A 20,478-nucleotide genomic window follows, 5' to 3' on the forward strand; every position below is an offset into this window, starting at 1 on the left:
GCCACCCAGCTGTCCTTGTATGTCATTGTTTTAGAATAACATCTGGGTGCAAGAGTGGAGCACCTTTTAAGAAATGTCACATCATCCGTGTTCTTGATGACACAGAGAATGGTATCATGTGAAAAAACATGAATCATGAAAAACCAGGTATGGTCAATGACTATAAAACAGAAAGTAGTTCATTATAGTAGCAATATGAATGTGAATTAAGTTTCAGAAGTTACATATTTTGTTCTTTTTTTTTATGTACAAGTGTGGTATGATTTTAAAAAATACAAATGCCTAAGAAAACTTACAAATAATTAAATAAAAATCCTAAGTTAAAAGACAACATTCTGTTTGGCAGTGTTTTTTCAGTGATACATACAACAGTGTTGCATCTTGTGGTCAGTGGCATCTCAGATTTGATAAAATATGGTATTTCTTTAGAAAATGGACCAAAATTCCTTTAGTATCTTTTTTTTAAGCATTCCATCAATATATAAAGAATTTTTAACACAACATGGTATGAATAAATGTTATGCTAGTAATTTACCTAGACTGACCTACGTGAATACTTGGTCAATTTCATTTGTATCATTCTTTTAGCCAGAAAGCTGAACAAAAATAGCAGAAAATTAAAAACTGACCAATGCAAATTAAGAGTCAGTGGTTTTTAAATATTGTGAAGTCAAGAACTAAATCCTGGGGCACCTGGGTGCCTCAGGTGGTTAAGTGTCTGCCTTCAGATCAGGTCATGATTTCAGAGTCCTGGGATGGAGCCCCTTTCAGGTCTGTCTCCCTGCTCTGTGGGGAATCTACTTCTTCCTCTCTCTCTTTGCCCCTTCCTCCACCTTGTGTGTGTGCTCTCTCTCTCTCTAATAAACAACCTTAATAAAAAAAAAAAAAAAAAAAAAGAACTCAATCCAAAGGCAACAGTGTTAGATCGTCCTATATAATTCTGACAAAAAAATCCATTATATGAAAATTGTCTTAATGGTTTCAATACTGCTATTCAGAATTCAAGTGAAAATGAATTATTTAAAGATACGCCAAAACTGATATTTTTTGGGAAAAAAGAATATTCTGATTTTTTTTTTTTTTAAATAAGCTCCACGCCTAAAGTGAGGCTTGAACTCATGACCCAAGATCAAGAGTAGCATGCTCTTCCGACTGAGCCAGCTGGGCATCCCAAATATTCTGATACTTTTGTCTTTCAGTGTTCAGAAACGTATTCTGTTAAGAATTTGTATTCAGTATGTTGTTATATTTGTAAGCCCTATATTTTTTGAAATGTGTCATCACCTAACCTGCTCATTGTGACTCCTTGACCCTATCAGAGATGATGACTGCTATAATCTATATTTTTGTTGCAATGTCTATATCTAATCAAACAAAAAATTTAATTAGTGTTTGAATTAAATCTTACAAGATTCTGTCTTACAAGAGAATGCTAGTAATAAGCTTTTAAATATTCAATGATTACAGTTGTAACAAATCACAGATCAAGGTCCTTCCTTATATTTTTGAAAATCCCAGTCTTTGATTTCTTACTTGTGTTGGAGAGTGCACCAACACAACACATTTCATGATTGTTATACCCTTGTTTCCTTAAAGAAAAAATACCAGGTTTTTGGTTCTTTTATGCAGTATGGTGCCTACAGTACCCATAGATTTGGTAGGAAGGATTAGGAATAAGTAAAAATAAAAAGCAGGCTTCATAAGGTCTATACAGAAGATATAGTGTAAAGTATAAAATTTCTCTCTCTTAATCAGATGAATCACTTCAGAAAATTAACATGAAAAAGAAACTGGCACTACCTTTGGACAAAACTGCTTATTCTACTTAAAAAAACCTATATGAAACCAAATTATTATAAACTTCCAATACCAAAATATAGTCCAGTAATTAGGTGTATTTATTTTTTTTACCAGAAACATTTATCCTTATCCATAAGATGCTGTAAATATATTTCTTCCCTTTTCAATTCATACCATTCTGTGCTTACTGCTATATTATTTTGTGGTCTTTGTTTTGGCAGATGCACAAGCAAAATCTGATTCCAACAGTTTGACCCTTCTCACTTTTTATGTTCTCTAGGGCATAATAAAACCCAAGATACAATCCCTCAGCAGTTAATGAAGCTTAACCTCCCACCCTCTTAATTACCAATGCATTACACCAACTATGGGCATCATACTCCTCTCTAAGCTATTTTACAATTCAGCAGAAGTACTACTGAGCTATTATGTAGCAACATAATCCATGCAGCATGAGAAATCCTTCTTAAAAATAAAATCTTTTGATCCTTGCAGGTTTTGGTAACTGTATAATTAATACTACTTAAGCATTATCCATGTATCAGTAAGTATATTATATTGTATCAGTAAGTATATTACTTTGTTGATTTGGGGGGAGTTGGGGAACATTTATTTTCTGGAAGTTAGAAAGAGAAACAAATTCAAAGATATTATTGACTGATTATCATAATTTGAATACAAAAGAACTCCAAATAACTAGCCTGAGCATCCATCTATTAAAGATATGGTCTCCATATTACCTCCATTCAAATATTTTAAAATATTAAGGGAGAGGTTACTTTAATTGTTAAAAGCATTCAGAAATGTAGATTGCAATGAAGTAAGTCAGAGAGTCTGTGGGTATACAGCTGATGTTACATAAAAAATGTTTTTAAACTTACAGATTTTAAGGTTAATAATTAGAGAATGAATTTATATCCATCCATATTTCACACTAAATTCAGTACAGGGGACATCTTGGAAGAATTTTTTAATATATTTTCTCTCTTGAATGTAAAGGGGCAAAATTAATAATATTATAAGAAAGGATGAAAAATACTTTCACATTGGTATACAATTATTATTTTAATTAAACTCCCCAAATTGAGCTACTGACAAAAATAATGCTTTTCTTTTGGCAACTACATCAATTACATGAATTACAAAACAGAAAATGAAACCACTAGGATAAGAGCAGTGTTCTCAATGCTGTTGCGTAGATCCTTATCACATTTCTCGTTAACATATAAACCGAAAATATAGTGCCAAGACTGAAAGAAAGATCTCTCAATTTTCTTGACTAAGATGGGGGAAGAAGAATAACATGAAGAACAGGTATGTCCCTAGTTACAGAAAGAAAAATAAATGGTGAACAAATGTATCCTTATAACATATTAAAATACATCTTGTGAAATGTTTTATTTTTAATTTTTTAAAAAAGACTTCATTTACTTATTTTAGAAGGAGACAGAGAGAGAGCACAAGCAGGGGGAGAGCAGAGGGAGAGGGAGGGCAGATCTCAAGCAGATCCTGTGCTGAGCATGGAGCCTGATGCTTGATCCCAGGACCCTGAGATCATGATCTGAGCAGATAATCAAGAGCCAGACACTTAACGGACTGAGCCACCAGGGCATCCCCATGAAATGTTTTAAAAAGTAGACTGAATTCTCCACTTAATCATTGGTTTTAACAGGTTTACATAATAACACCATGTGCAATAATTCCCTTAGTAAATGTTTACTGTATAAGGATGCCTATTAACCTGTCCTCTTAATAAAAAGATATATGAAAATCCTTACTGAACAAACAGGTTATGAAATAATTACTTGAGTTATAGAAGGATTCTGATATTGGCAAAGGATTTCAACATAATTCCTTTAAGTGTTAAGTGCCCCAACTGAATATAAATTAAGATAATTTCTAAAAACCTGATATAACCAAAACATCTCTAAATATAGTTATTGTAGAAGTTAAGATAGTGACAGTGATCTTAACATAATTATTTATTAAATTGATGTTTGAGAACATAAGATTTTTTAAGCTTTAATTCAATTTATTTATTTTAAAGAGAGAGAGCATGAGCAGGGGAGGGGGTGGGGGGGAGGGAGAGAATCTCTTGAGCAGACTCCAACTGAATGCAGAACCTGACATGGGGCCAGAGAGGTCACAGAATTTTTACAAGGTTGGAAAAGAAGTATTCTAAAGTTTTGGTATATTTATTGTCAAAGATATCTCAATTAGTAATCAGGCATTATGTTTACTTAAGAGGTCCAGATCAGTTATATTTCCTAGCTCAGGAGCATACAAGTGACTGGTTTTATTTGTTTAATATCATATTCTTTTATTTTTCCAAAATCAACCCAGGTAATGGAAGATGTCACAAAAATCCTTAGTATATTTTGGTACAATAAATGAAACTAGATATCACTTTATTTTTACTAAACTTGAAAATTATTTTGTGATGTACATTTGGTGGTAACAGAACAAAAACAATTCTCTTTCTGCTCCCTGAGTACTGAGAAGTAAAGGCATAATATAGGTTTTTAAAAATTCTATAGTATCTTGGGACGCCTGGGTGGCTCAGTTGGTTAAGCAGCTGCCTTCGGCTCAGGTCATGATCCCAGCGTCCTGGGATCGAGTCCCACATCGGGCTCCGTGCTTATCAGGGAGCCTGCTTCTCCCTCTGCCTCTGCCTGCCATTCTGTCTGCCTGTGCTTGCTCTCTCTCCCTCTCTCTCTCTCTGACAAATAAATAAATAAAATCTTAAAAAAAAAAATTCTATAGTATCTTGTTATAATCTGTTTTAAGAAACAGAAAGGTAAGAGGTTTCACTTCATAGTCTCAGATAGATCTTCCACTTCCAATTAAGTCTTCAGTTTAATGCCATCGACCCTGTTTTTGAAATCTAGCAGACTTTTAGACACACACACACACACACAGTAGTAAAAACTATTTTACGAAACTGGTAAGTGCATTTCAGATATCTCTGATTTCACTAATATAACATGGAAAGATGACTATGGTGAATTAAGGCCATTTTCTGCAACTACCCATCAGTTTCTGATGAACGAAACAAAATTGCAGGAAAGAAACACTGGACCCTGAAAAAATCACCCCAACACTAAATGGAAAGATAGCCTTGTCTTCTTTGGGGTTTTCACACAGTAAAGCTAACCCTTTTTTTTTTTAAATAATTTTTTAAAAAGATTTTATTTATTTGATAGAGAGAGAGTGAGAGAGAGCATGAGATGGGAGAAGGTCTGAGGGAGAAGCAGATTCCCTGGTGCTGGGAGCCCGATGCGGGACTTGATCCCGAGACTCTGGGATCTTAACCTGAGCCGAAGGCAGTCGTCCAATCAACTGAGCCACCCAAGTGCTCTTTTTAAAGAATTTCTTTTTTAAAGATTTTATTTATTTATTTGAGATAGGGAGGGTGAGAGAGCATGAGAGGGGAGAAGAAAGCTATCCTTTTGTATATAATCTTCAAAGACTATTTAATCTATGATCCTTGATGGTGTGCACCTCTCTTCCTTCATGGGATCCTTTAATATTTCATTTAATGAGTCGATTTCATTAATTTGGGGAGCTGATTTAAGAAAGTATGTGTGGGCGTGTTTTAAGTTTTAATGGGTCTGGTTTTCAGAATTTGAAGTCACTTAATTCATCCAAAAGGATTGAATATCTTCTCTTCTGAATATGCTTCAGAAAAAGCATTGAGAGGACAAATGAATTCCATTTCTAATATTCCCAAGTCTGACTTTGTGTGGCTTCTTTTCAAAAATGATAAGTGCTATATAACAGTTCTAAGATTTTAACATTTGAGCATGACAATAACCATCAAGCATTTACAACCACTCATTTTTTTTTTTTTAATGTGTTCAAAATAAAATTTTGGGAAGTAAATGTGAGGCCTGGAGTATTTTAAGATTCAGAAAGCAAAATTCTTAATTTTTCATTTTCAATTTGGAATTCCAGAATGAGGTAGCCAGGGAATTATCTCTATCTTAATGTGAGAGAATAAGTGACTTGTGCAAGGTCCTGCAACATCATAGAAATTAAAACCCAAGCCCATATCCCAAATATACCTCATCTTCTGAGGACAAATATCCCATCACAGAGTATGGCATTTTTGCTACATGACTTAGGTTTACTTTTCTGCATGCAAAATTCCTTTCTTATGTTGGTGATGCACAAATATCAACCCCAACTTTGTGTTTATTTTAATGTTATACCAGAAATGGTTCTTTCAAGCTTGTAACAGAGTGGTGGGTTTATTTCCCTTTCTACTTTTATCTTATCTTTCATTTTCTTGTTGGAAAATAAGGCACATGCCATCTTTTAAAAGCTGGCTACAAATGTAGGTCACTGGAAGCAGTATTGAGCCTTTGCATGATTTTTCTTAGTCTTTTTAGTTTGCCAAAGCAGCTCGAACTGTGGCTGCCAGGAGAGAACTCAGAATTTTAAATAAGCTCTCACAAGTAGCCAGGGGGAAAAAGAGAGTGAAACCCTGGGGTCAAACAGCAAATTTCTGGCTCAACTAGCACTTCGGAGTTGTAAGCACTGAAAAGCATATAGATAGCCTGACAATTTTCTGAACAAATAAAATGTTGACAAAGAAATGGAAGGAACATAGTCTGACTATAGCTCTGCCTTTAAAGGGCTCTTCAAATATTTGTGTTTAAACTATGAACAGAAGATACACAGTAAAATAAAGTTTTAATAAAAAAATACATATAATGTAGGCTCAGAAAAGTAAAAATAAGTAAAAACGTGTGAGAAGATGTGTTATTTAGAAGGTACTGAGTATGCATGAAACTTGCAAAGTGGAATGGCAGAAGGACCAGAAAATAAATTTTTAAATTATTTATAACATATTTCTTTTGTTCTGAATCATTAAAAACTATAACTTTTATGATAAGTATAATTAAAAAAAACATGTTCAGTAGTGTATGTGGCCAAACAAGGGACATTTCGTTAGCTTCAATGTTGCAGCTTTCTCAATTTTTGGCAGAACAAGGAGAACAAAGTTGGATCTGAAATATTTTTGTATTCTATTTGCTCAGAAGGACGAGCCTGTGATCTGATGCTATAACATACTAAGAGCAAACAAACTAACCCCACTCACTGGATTCAGACTTCTAATTCTTGTTCCATGATCAATTAGTAAAACATGGATGGCAAATACAGACTCAATCTTGACACCAAATTGACCCAAGGAAAGGAAAGGAAAGCTTTCTAATAATAATTCAAGCCGTATACTATTTAGCAAATACTACTTCATCTAATTCTAAATCAACTGGTGTATCTTCTCTCAGTTATAAACCAAAAAATAAAACAAAACAAAACAAAAAAAACACCAAAAAACCCAAATAAAGCAAAAGATACAAGATACAATTAAGTAAGATCTTATTAAATGAGTTCATTATTTGGGTAACAAACTGATATTTTGGGATACATAAAAAATGCTTCCAAATTATTAGATATTTCTGTTTTTACTTATATAAAGTCCATAAAAGAGAATTCTGAAGATGTTAGTCTAAATTTCCATACTTCATTACTAAGTACCTTATTGCTATATTAATTCATCTCATATGACATGGTTTATTTTAAATAAATTGTTACTTATTCTGTGACTTAAGGGTTATTATAAAGTAATTAATTTTCAATTATGAAAGATTTTCTCTATAATAAGGGTAGTTTCACCATAATTGATTTTAAATTTGAGCTATTAACTTATTAGTATGTTTGATATTAAAAAATATATACTGCAAGCCTTTAGTAAACATCAAGGCAGTTACATTCCTGCTCATAACCATGTACTTACCTTAGGTACTATTAAAAAGTAAAACTTTTAAACTCCTTAAAAGCATCCTCAGCTCCCACTTTGTTCTGTGTTTGATGCTGGACAATATATAATGTATATAACAAATAACTCAAAAAGTTAATGCTGTAAGTCAGGAACTTAACCCTTTGCTCTAGATATTAGATATCTCTTCCTGCATGAATATTACCTACCTGGTATGTCATCTCTAAAAATATTCGAATTAACTTTTAAAACTCACCTTAGTATATTATGAAATAACATTTAAATTTACTTCTAAAAATCAGGTTACTTTCTTTAATTCTGTAAATATTAACATACATTGTTTAAAATTATGAAAAAGATAATAGAAAAACAGAGCACTTTCAAGTTCTAAGGAAATTGTGGATGTTTGCATATATAATTTTTTATTTCTAAAAATATCAGCCTATCTACTGATAAATGCTTAAATATTCTAACATAAAAATACAATTTTCGCTATTTTAGAAAACATTGCAAGGAAAATTTTCAGAGAATACTTATCACTGTATTTGAGATGATCAAGAACATTCTTTTAGATAAAAAGTTAACTGAAAAATACTTACCAGCTTTTTAAAAGCTTTAACAACATCATGTATATTGTTCTATAGGATTTTCTAAGGGGTGTAATTTTTCAGTGTTACATCTTAATGCTGACTTCCTGAAGGAGCTTTGACTACAATAGGCATGAATATGTTTTCAAAGGATGATGGATAAATTGCTGGGTGGTTATATAATATATCTTAGGCAGCTGATGGGGCTTTTTATCCTTTACTTGTCTTTTAGTTATACACAGTTTTAAGATAATTATGGTCTATAAGATTGTCTTTTCCCTCTTCTTGTACCAGCAATATTTGCCTTGGTTATAGGTTCCAGAAATCCCCAATCATACATCATAAAATTAAAAATAAACAATTATAGCCTCCCCCACCACCCCCATGTTGTATCTCTAAACACTGTTAATGCCTTGGTTTTGGTCATTCATTGTTGGGCTGTTTAATACAAATGACTCTAATATAACTCTAATTGAGTTGGGAACACTGAAATCTTGGCTGAATAATATGCAGAAAAAACTATTATCTATATTAGTCCTTAACATCTCATTTTAATCTCATTTTAAATTACACAAAATATTTTATTTTTCTCTGAGGGATGTTAAAAACTTTGTCTACCCACTGGTATTATGAGAATTTAAATAATTATAATTTTTACAGCCATAATTTTTGAATTCAGTCTATTTTGAACTTGTGAAAACTAAGTGGACCACATTAAATGTATATAGGTTAAAAACAATACTTTTTGTGCTTTCTTAATAGAAAAATGAGAATGGAATATTATTCTTTTAAATTAAATTGTTTTATTGTTACAAAATAAAAAGGAAAGAAATATGAAAGAAATATGAAATTTTAAGAATTATGAATTTAAGAAATATTACTGATGAGTGAAAGTTCTGTTAACTCAAAAACTAGATAGGGGTGGGCACCTGGGTGGCTCAGTTGGTTAAGCCACTGGCTTTGGCTCAGGTCATGATCCCAAAGCCCTGGGATCAAGTCCCATATCAGGCTTCCCCCGCTCTGCAAAGAGCCTGCTTCTCCCTCCCCCTCTGCCTGCCACTCCCCCTGCTTGTGTACTTGTGCTCTCTCTGTCAAATAAATAAAATTTTAAAAACAAAACAAAACAAAAAACCCAGATAGGGGCATCTGGGTGGCTCAGTTGGCCAAGCAACTGCCTTCGGCTCAGGTCATGATCCCAGAGTCCCGGGGGGAGTCTGCTTCTCCCTCTCATGCTGTTTTTCTTTCTCTCTCCCATTCTCTCTCTCGGAAAAAAAAAAAAAAAAAAAAGATACATTTTCAGAGAAGAGCTGTATGAAATGCAAGTACATAAGTAAAGTAAACCTAAAAATAAAAAACTGTTCTGGGCTACTCCTTATAAATACAAGAATGAAAATATGCTTAAGATCATTAGGTTTTTGTAGATGCATTTTAATGTCTTTGATAATATATTAAGTACACAAGATTGGGTAAAACTGATTGGATGACATTAGAAAACATTCTTCATAAAACCACCTAAGCTGCTTCAAAAGACATACTGGACCAGAAGGACTTAATAGATACATTCAGAACATCCCATCCTAAAACATCACATATACATTCTTTTCAAGTGCACATAAGACATTCTCCAGAATAGATCACATATTAGATCATAAATCAGGCCTCAACAAACAAAAAAAGACTGAAATCATATGCACCTTTTCTGACCAAAATGCTATAAATGCTATAAAACTAGTAGTCAACCACAAGAAAAAAAAAACTAGCAAGACCACAAACACATGAAGGTTAAACAACGTGCTACTAAACAATGAATGTGTCAACCAGGAAATCAAAGAAGAAATTAAAAAATGTATGGAAACAAATGAAAGTGAAAACACAATGATCCAAAACCCCTGCAAGGCAGCAAAAGCAGTCCTAAGAGGGAAGTATGTAGCAACACAAACCTACCTCAAGAAAAAAAAATCTTAAATAAACAATCTAACCTTACACCTAAAAGACTTAAAAACAAAACAAAACAAAATAAGAAATGAGGCCAAAAGCCAACAGAATGAAGGAAATAATAAAGATCTGAGCAGAAATAAATGATATAGAAATGAAAAAAAAAAACAGATTAGGAAAAACAGGAGTTACTAATTTGAAAAATTTAAAAAAAATTGGTAAGCCTCTAGCAAGACCTATCAAAAAGAAAAGAAAATGGACCCAAATAAATAAAAACACAAGTGAGAGAGGAGAAATAACAACCAATATCACAAAATACAATTAATTATAAGAGATTATTATGAAAAACTATACACCAACAAATTAGACAAACTGAAAGAAATGGATAAATTCCTAGACACATATAAACTACCAAAACTGAAACAGGAAGAAATAGAAAACTTGAACAGAACAATAACCAGCAGAGAAATTGAGTCAGTAATCAAAAACTTCCAACAAATAAAAGATAAGGAGCACTATGATCTTTTATATGTCTATTACTCAGAAAAAATTAAAAATTCATTACAGTAACACAACTCTTTCTTTCCCTTTTACTTAATTGTGAACAACTCACATCTGAAAAAATTAAAAATTTAAATAGAACTGATGTTAAATCCTGTCCCATTTGACTGGTATATCTCAATAAAGCAAATGTGAAAATTTTTATGTCCATTCACATACTGCATATAACACTAATTGTAAAGATTATTAAATTGGAAAGAAATGTGTTTAACATGTTACGTCTTTTCAGACAAGTTTAAAATGTACTTAAATTTAAATATGAATTTTTGTTACAGAAAAACTATCATAAGGTTGTTGATAAATATTTTGAACATGAAACATTGCATTCAGATAAAACTCTGTGAGAACTGGAATAGAAAATACGAATTCAAGGCAAAGAAGATTGATGTAAAATTTCCAGATGTTAAAAAAGAGCTCGCTTATGTACATATATTTCTAGAAATAATGGTACTGACATCAAATTGTGATGTTATTTAGATTCAGTTGGATACACTTAGAAGACTGATTTAAAAAGTATTTAACTAAAAATACAGTATTTATAGGGGCCCCTGGGTGGCTCAGTCAGTTGAGCAGCTGATTCTTAATTTCAGCTCAGGTCATGATCTCAGGGTCCTGTGATTGAGCCTCGTACTCAGCAGGAAGTTTGCTTGAGATTCTCTCTCACTCTCCTCTCCCCCCATGCACATTCATGCACATGCACATTTTGCAATATTTACAATAACATCTTTTACAACTAAACAATCTCATAACTGCAATTTTTAGATAACTTTGTGTACAAACAGATACATAATTAAAAAAAATTTTTATAAGTATGAAAGCAAAACGGTGAAAAGATCACTGTACTTTACTATCTGTACAATTGGCCAAGATATAGAATGTGAGGTGATAATCATTCAATTCAGGTTAATAATAAATGTGAAATTCTTCACGTAGGTTTTAAATGTGATCTTTGTATTTTTAGTAAGATTGTATCAGTCAGAGTTCTCCAGAGAAACAGTACCAATAGGATATGTATATATACATATGTGTATATATATTGCTTTGTTTTATACAAAATTATTTATATAAATAACTATATGTACATATTATATATGTAATTATAGTTTAATACAAAAAAGATTTATTTATTATTAAAAAAAAGGGGATTGGCTAATAGTATTAGGGAAGCTGACAAATCCCCAGGTCTGCAGGATGAGTCAGCAAGCTAAAGACCCAGGAAAGCTGATGGTGTAGTTCTCATCCAAATGTTGGCAGGCTTAAGAATCAGGAAGAACTGATTTTTTAGTCTGAATCAAAGGCAGGAAAAAGCTGATGTTCAGATTTGAAGGCAGTCAGTCAGAAGGAATTCGTTCTTAGCTGAGGGAGGGTTAGTCTTTTAGTTCTATTTGTACCTTCTACTGATTTGATGAGGCCCACTCACATTAGGGATGGCAATCTGCTGTACTTCATTTACCAATTTAAATTAAGTATTTTTTAAAAATTTTGTTTATTTATTTAAGAGAGAGAGCATGAGCAGGGGAGAGGGGCACAGAAAGAGGAAGTGGCAGACTCCCTGCTCAGCAGGGAGCCTGATGTGGGGCTTAATCCCAGGACCCTGGGATCATGACCTGAGCCGAAAGCGGATGCTTAATCGCTAAGCTACTCAGGCGCCCCTACCAATTTAAATATCAATCTCATCAAGAAACACCCTCATAAGAGTACTTAGGATAATGTTTGATCAAATATCTGGGAACCTTGTGGCCCAGTCAAGTGGACACATAAAATTAACCATCACAAGTCCACCCCTTGTCAACTTGGCACCAAACATATTTCCTTAATCTATACTTAAGCTCCAGATGAAGACGATATGTCATAATGCCACATTCCTAGATGAGTCTCCTAATGCTGTCTTAACCTGGGTTCCTTTTTACCACACTACAGCCTAGAAACTTTGCATGTATAATGCCAGGGAAGTTACAGAACTCCCTTTGTATATTCTGGATCTCTCTGGCACCACTGTCCTTTATTATTTGATGCCTGATGTCTTGAAAACTGTTGTTTAATATATTTTGCCCTGTTTTTTAGTTGGTTCAGGGATAAAGAGAAATCTGATCCTCATTAACATATCTTGGTCAAAAGTGCAACTTTTTAAAAGTCTACTTTTTTTTACCCTAATTTTATAGAGTTTTTACAGTATCATAAAATTGTTCCATGAATAAATGTTTGCAGAACCTAACTACTTACATAAATGACTAGATGTTTTAAGAAATCCTAATTTATAACTTCACTCCACATAATTCAACAGAGGACAAGGAAAGTACCTTGAGATTTTTAATATTAACTTGTACAAATTCACGGTACCTAGGAAAGGTGTTAGGGATTAGTTTTCAAATAAAAAGTATAATTCTCTAAAGCAAAATGTGTTGGTATATTGATTAAATTTTAACATCAGTTGCCTAGGTTGCAGGAGACAAGAAGGAAGAATAAAACACTTTATTTTGAAAAGAATATATAGTTGATTATTTAACCACACAAGGTTGAACTACACAGATCTACTTATATGTGAATATTTTATGATAAATATAGTACTGTAAATGTATTTTCTCTTACGATTTTCTCAAGAACATTGTCCTTTCTCTAATTCACTTTATTGTAGGAATACAGTATATAATACATATAACATACAAAATATGTATTAATAGACCGTTTATGTTGTTAGTAAGGCTTTCGGTCAATATTAGGTGGAAATACTATTTTGGGGGAATCAAAAGTTATATGTGGATTTTTAACTGGGCAGGGGATCAGTGTCTCTAACCCCTGTGTTGTTCAAAGGTCAAGGGTTATCCTGCTTCTGTCCTGGCAAAAATTGCCTATATGGCTATAAAGATGTTTGATATAAAATCTTAGTCTCCATACTATAGTGGAATGTGTCGTGAAGAGCTTGTACAGCTTCTTTAGGATGATAATCTTGGCCTTTATTGTTCCTACCAAGCATAGTACTGTCCAGAAATTCATCAGATTAATTAAGACCAGGGAAAACAAACAAAAGGAGAAATGAAAACATCAAGAAAATATTATAAAAGCCAAAAACCAAAAATAAGAACAAAGGAAAACAGGCTCTGCAACCAGAAGAAAATCATTTGGAAAATTATACAAAGATTTCTCCTTTGGATTTTATGACTGTATTACCTAATAAGCAAAATTACAAAATAAGCAAAAAAACCACATGAAAGAATCGTGTTAGTTTTACCTCAGCATTATATAACTTTTTTATAGTGGGTATAGGAATTTGTTGGTGTCTGCTGAAAGCTATGGTATATTAATACTTACTATGCTACAAATTCTTCATAAATGAATTAGTTGTTTGTTATTTTGCAGGCCATGCACTGAAATGAAAACATCCTATGGGAGAAAATAACTTTAGATTCTATCTTCTATTCCAATAACGGCTTAAGTTGTGTTCCTGTTCTGGACAAAGAAATTAAGAATTTTGGGGTGCCTGGGTGGCTCAGTGGGTTAAGCCTCTGCCTTCAGTTCAGGTCATGGTCTCAGGGCCCTGGGATTGAGCCCCACATCGGGCACTCTGCTCGGCAGGGAGCCTGCGTCCCCCTCTCTCTCTGCCTGCCTCTCTGCCTACTTGTGATCTCTGTCAAATAAATAAATAAAATCTTTAAAAAAAAAAAAAAGAATTTTAAAACTGAGAATTGTCCTCTCTGAGGTGTAATGTGTGTTTTGGCTTCAAAAAGATAGAGTATATCAGTCACATATTTTATTATTATTGCTTGTTACTTGGAAAAGAGTAATTTCTGGTAGTCTCAAAGCAAAATGAGATTAATAAATGAGTATTTCTAATTTCTGTATCTTTCTTCTAATTTATGTCTTTAAGATATTGGTAATATAATATCAGATAATATGCTGTTGTTTTCCTTTCCTTTACTTTTTAGAGAGTTATCTTCTTATGACTATAGTAATAACTTTATTTATTATCAGTTTTTAGTAGCTTATTAATATTGTTCCCAATGCCAGTATCAACATAAAGTTAAAAAAATTGTCCAAGAACACTAATTTAAAAAGTGAAACTACATCTTTTAATAAATTTGATACTTTTCTTTAAGAAAAAAAAAATACATGTATGGTCACATTAATGAATTTAAATATGGTTTTTAGATAAATACCTTGTTTACCTAAAATTTTCATAAAATTTTATTTATATATTTTGTTTAAATATATCTTGTTTATATATACATATAAGCAATATTTTTTCATGAAATGTTCAAAATGTAATATTTTTGCATTTGTATATTCTATACCTGTAAAGTATCAGCAGGATTTTCTTTTGCAGATGCAACCAACAAAGTATGCCCATTGATGATTCCTTCTGCCAGGAAATACTTGAAGAGCAAAGAAGAGTAAGTATTATATTTATCCTCTTCTGTAAAAAAGAAAAAAATTATAGTCAGTATCCTACCATATGCCAAGCACATTCAGATGTTTTAACAATTTTCCTCCTTAAAACAAGTATATAAAATGGGGTAATAATTGTCTTCCTAAAAAGTACAGATAGATAGGCTAAGAGACTTATCTGGTTAGTCCCTGGGAAGTAAGTACTTTTAATATAGTTTGATTTCAAAATTATTCTCCATCCTCTATTCTGGTATCCACAAAATTTAGAGGGTTACATATGATGATAGAAAAAAAAAAGACTTTCTTTTTCTGTTTCCTAAGATATTTTTCAGGCATTGCATCTCTAAAATACCTATTCTTACCTACCAACCAGTTTGTAAACTCACACTTCATTTCTTACATGTCATAAAAATTAAGCACTTAAGTGTATGCAGCCTGAAGATTAGTATTTATAAAATTTGTAAAAATAGTATCATTTCTACATTTGTGTTTTAGGTTTTAAATTCAATAGCAATTTAAAATTGAAGACTAATCTGAGAGTTCTTGAATTTGTACTACATGTTTTCCGAATAAACAGTTCTTTGACCTTTTATTATTCCTTCACCCTCCCTTCTTTCTGAATTTTTATGAAAAAAAATCATATACCAGGTTTCTTTGACAAAATGTGTTAATATTTTTGAGATTTTGTGATATAATATAAACTCAAGTATATCTTTGTTTTCTAATATTATTGATAAGCTACATGCCTACACTTTTGTATCCCCTTTCTTTCCTTTAATACTTTGAGACATAAAGAGACAATGGTAGATTTACTGAATTATTTAAAAAAAGAGAAGCCTTTATTAATTTATTCAACAAATATTAATTGAATTCCTATGTCAGGCATTGTTAATATCTGTAAAAACCACACTGTTAAAAAATATTCCTAAGAAAGTTTGGACTTGTGGTAATGTTAACACTGTGCACAAAGCCTCTGTCAGCTTTAAGTATAAAACCTGAATAAAATACCATTAAAAAATAAATATTTAAAGGCACTGCAAAGCAATTAAAAGAAGACATCAACCAAAGCAGTTTCCTTTTGAAAGACTGTGATCATGACATGTAAAAACTTCCAGTTTCTGGCTTTTTTTTTTTTTTTTTTTTTGTGAAAAATGGGGTTCTTAAGCTCCCTTAGCTCTGACAGCTCTAAGTCATATCCCTTCCAGCTTAAGGTGGTAGAATGTAGAGTTCAGTGTTGTCAAAATAGCTGAAACTTTAGGAGAAAAATCCTTGAATTAAGAGTGCTCTGCAAAATTCACCAAATGTGCCCAAATCTGTGGTTGACCACTAAGCTACCAATGCATAAGTGAGAGAAAAAACAGTAAGTAGGTAAGAGAGAACAGTTTAAGTTGAAAGACAACTAAATCTTGTGAGATTTACAAATCTGATGCTCCTCTGAAGGCATGTATTTCCCAATGAGCAGAATCTTGTAATAAAGAAAGTTGAAGTCTTATTGACTTGACGTGGCAGAGGATAAAACTCAGGGCTGAAAACCACAGAAAGCATAATGTGTGTATAAATTATATATAAATATTTGGCTCTCTTCTAAGTTTCTAACGGTAAGGGACAGCCCTGTGTGACCAGGTTAAAAAAGCAAAACCTAAAAGCTGTAAAACTGAGCAGAGATACAGAGATACAATCTGTTGCAAAGTATACGGAAGTGAGAATTAATTTAAAAATCAGGCAAGTTGAGAGGAGTCAAGATGGCGGAGAAGTAGCAGGCTGAGACTACTTCAGGTAGCGGGAGATCAGCTAGATAGCTTATCTAAAGATTGCAAACACCTACAAATCCAACGGGAGATCGAAAAGAAGAAGAACAGCAATTCTAGAAACAGAAAATCAACCACTTTCTGCAAGGTAGGACTGGCGGAGAAGTGAATCCAAAGCGACGGGAAGATAGACCGCGGGGGGAGGGGCCGGCTCCCGGCAAGCGGCGGAGCGACGGAGCACAAAATCGGGACTTTTAAAAGTCTGTTGCGCTGAGGGACATCGCTCCAGAGGCTTAACTGGGGTGAAGCCCGCGCGGGGTCAGCGTGGCCTCAGGTCCCGCAGGGTCACAGAAGGATCGGGGGTGTCTGAGTGTCGCAGAGCTTACAGGTATTAGAACGGGGAAGCCGGCTACAGAGACAGAGCCGAGGAGTGAGCTCTAAACTCCGGGTTACCTTGAACTGGTCGCAGGCTCGGTCAGCTCGAAGCACGGCTGGAGGCCAGGGTGACGGGAGTAATTGGGCACTGTTCTCTGAGGGCGCACTGAGGAGTGGGGCCCCAGGCTCTCGGCTCCTCCGGGCCGGAGACTGGGAGGCCGCCATCTTCCTGTCCTCTGGAACTCTACTGAAAGCGCTCAGGGAACAAAAGCTCCCAAAAGCAAACCTGAGCGGATTACTCAGCCCGGCACCTGGTAAGGGCAGTGCAACTCCGACGGGGGTAAAGACGCTTGAGAATCACTACAACAGGCCCCTCCCCCAGAAGAGCAACAAGAAATCCAGCCAGGACCAAGTTCACCTACCAAGGAGTGCAGTTTCAATACCAAGGAGAGCAGCGGAATTCCAGAGGAGGAGAAAGCAAAGCCAGAGCTCATGGCTTTCTCCCCATGATTCTTTAGCCTTGCAGTTAATTTTTTTTTTCTTTTTCAAATTTTTTCTCTTTTTCTGCTAAATTTTTTAAACTTTTACCCTTTTCTTTTTTAACGTTTTTTAACTAGTTTAGCTAATATATTTTTCCTTTTTATATTTTTTCTTTATTCATTTTCTTCTTTTAATTGTTTCATGTTTTTTTTTTCTTTCTGAACCTCTTTTTATCCCCTTTCTCCCCCCACACGATTTGGGATCTCTTCTGATTTGGTTAAAGCATATTTTCCTGGGGTTGTGGCCACCCTTTTAGTATTTTATTTGCTCCTTCATATACTCTTATCTGGACAAAATGACAAGGCGGAAAAATTCACCACAAAAAAAAGAACAAGAGACAGTACCAAAGGCTAGGAACCTAATCAATACAGACATTGGTAATATGTCAGATCTAGAGTTCAGAATGACGATTCTCAAGGTTCTAGCCGGGCTCGAAAAAGGCATGGATGATATTAGAGAAACCCTCTTGGGAGATATAAAAGCCCTTTCTGGAGAAATAAAAGAACTAAAATCTAATCAAGTTGAAATCAAAAAAGCTATTAATGAGGTGCAATCAAAAATGGAGGCTCTCACTGCTAGGATAAATGAGGCAGAAGAAAGAATTAGCGATATAGAAGACCAAATGACAGAGAATAAAGACGCTGAGCAAAAGAGGGACAAACAGCTACTCGACCACAAGGGGAGAATTCGAGAGATAAGTGACACAATAAGACGAAACAACATTAGAATAATTGGGATTCCAGAAGAAGAGGAAACAGAGAGGGGAGCAGAAGGTATATTGGAGAGAATTATTGGAGAGAATTTCCCCAATATGGCAAAGGGAACAAGCATCAAAATCCAGGAGGTTCAGAGAACCCCCCTCAAAATCATTAAGAATAGGTCCACACCCCGTCACCTAATAGTAAAATTTACAAGTCTTAGTGACAAAGAGAAAATCCTGAAAGCAGCCCAGGAAAAGAAGTCTGTAACGTACAATGGTAAAAATATTAGATTGGCAGCAGACTTATCCACAGAGACCTGGCAGGCCAGAAAGAGCTGGCATGATATATTCAGAGCACTCAACGAGAAAAACATGCAGCCAAGAATACTATATCCAGCTAGGCTATCATTGAAAATAGAAGGAGAGATTAAAAGCTTCCAGGACAAACAAAAACTGAAAGAATATGCAAACACCAAACCAGCTCTACAGGAAATATTGAAAGGGGTCCTCTAAGCAAAGAGAGACCCTAAAAGTAGTAGATCAGAAAGGAACAGAGACAATATACAGTAACAGTCACCTTACAGGCAATACAATGGCACTAAATTCATATCTCTCAATACTTACCCTGAATGTGAATGGGCTAAATGCCCCAATCAAAAGACACAGGGTATCAGAATGGATAAAAAAACAAAACCCATCTATATGTTGCCTATAAGAAACTCATTTTAAACCCGAAGACACCTCCAGATTTAAAGTGAGGGGGTGGAAAAGAATTTACCATGCTAATGGACACCAGAAGAAAGCAGGAGTGGCAATCCTTATATCAGATCAATTAGATTTTAAGCCAAAGACTATAATAAGAGATGAGGAAGGACACTATATCATACTCAAAGGATCTGTCCAACAAGAAGATCTAACAATTTTAAATATCTATGCCCCTAACGTGGGAGCAACCAACTATATAAACCAATTAATAACAAAATCAAAGAAACACATCAATAATAATACAATAATAGTAGGGGACTTTAACACTCCCCTCATTGAAAAGGACAGATCATCCAAGCAAAAGATCAACAAGGAAATAAAGGCCTTAAATGACACACTGGACCAGATGGACATCACAGATATATTCAGAACATTTCATCCCAAAGCAACAGAATACACATTCTTCTCTAGTGCACATGGAACATTCTCCAGAATAGATCACATCCTCGGTCCTAAATCAGGTCTCAACCGGTATCAAAAGATTGGGATCATTCCCTGCATATTTTCAGACCACAATGCTTTGAAGCTACAACTCAATCACAAGAGGAAATTTGGAAAGAACCCAAATACATGGAGACTAAACAGCATCCTTCTAAAGAATGAATGGGTCAACCAGGAAGTTAAAGAAGAATTGAAAAAATTCATGGAAACAAATGATAATGAAAACACAACGGTTCAAAATCTGTGGGACACAACAAAGGCAGTCCTGAGAGGAAAATATATAGCAGTACAATCCTTTCTCAAGAAACAAGAAAGGTCTCAGGTACACAACCTAACCCTACACCTAAAGGAGCTGGAGAAAGAACAAGAAAGAAACCCTAAACCCAGCAGGAGAAGAGAAATCATAAAGATCAGAGCAGAAATCAATGAAATAGAAACCAAAAAAACAATAGAACAAATCAACGAAACTAGGAGCTGGTTCTTTGAAAGAATTAATAAGATCGATAAACCCCTGGCCAGACTTATCAAAAAGAAAAGAGAAAGGACCCAAATAAATAAAATCATGAATGAAAGAGGAGAGATCACAACTAACACCAAAGAAATACAGACAATTATAAGAACATATTATGAGCAACTCTACGCCAGCAAATTTGAAAATCTGGAAGAAATGGATGCATTCCTAGAGACATATAAACTACCACAACTGAACCAGGAAGAAATAGAAAGCCTGAACAGACCCATAACCAGTAAGGAGATTGAAACAGTCATCCAAAATCTCCAAACAAACAAAAGCCCAGGGCCAGATGGCTTCCCGGGGGAATTCTACCAAACATTTAAAGAAGAACTAATTCCTATTGT

The 20,478-nt window shown here is 34.1% G+C and overlaps 1 protein-coding gene across 2 annotated transcripts in view; it reads right to left on the reverse strand.

Moving 5' to 3' along the window:
• The window catches only part of LOC111149765 (elongator acetyltransferase complex subunit 4), a 249,656-nt gene that overhangs the window by 201,599 nt on the left and 27,579 nt on the right, over positions 1–20,478 (reverse strand). For both annotated transcript variants that reach the window (XM_022507026.1, XM_022507025.1), the window contains exon 3: positions 14,958–15,079. In XM_022507026.1, the coding sequence (XP_022362734.1) occupies positions 14,958–15,079 (122 nt within the window). The remainder of the gene's footprint in view (positions 1–14,957; positions 15,080–20,478) is intronic.

The sequence above is a fragment of the Enhydra lutris genome, unplaced genomic scaffold (assembly GCF_002288905.1).
Source record: "Enhydra lutris kenyoni isolate GAN:26980312 unplaced genomic scaffold, ASM228890v2 scaffoldscaffold22, whole genome shotgun sequence".
In the NCBI taxonomy this organism is placed as follows: domain Eukaryota; kingdom Metazoa; phylum Chordata; class Mammalia; order Carnivora; family Mustelidae; genus Enhydra; species Enhydra lutris.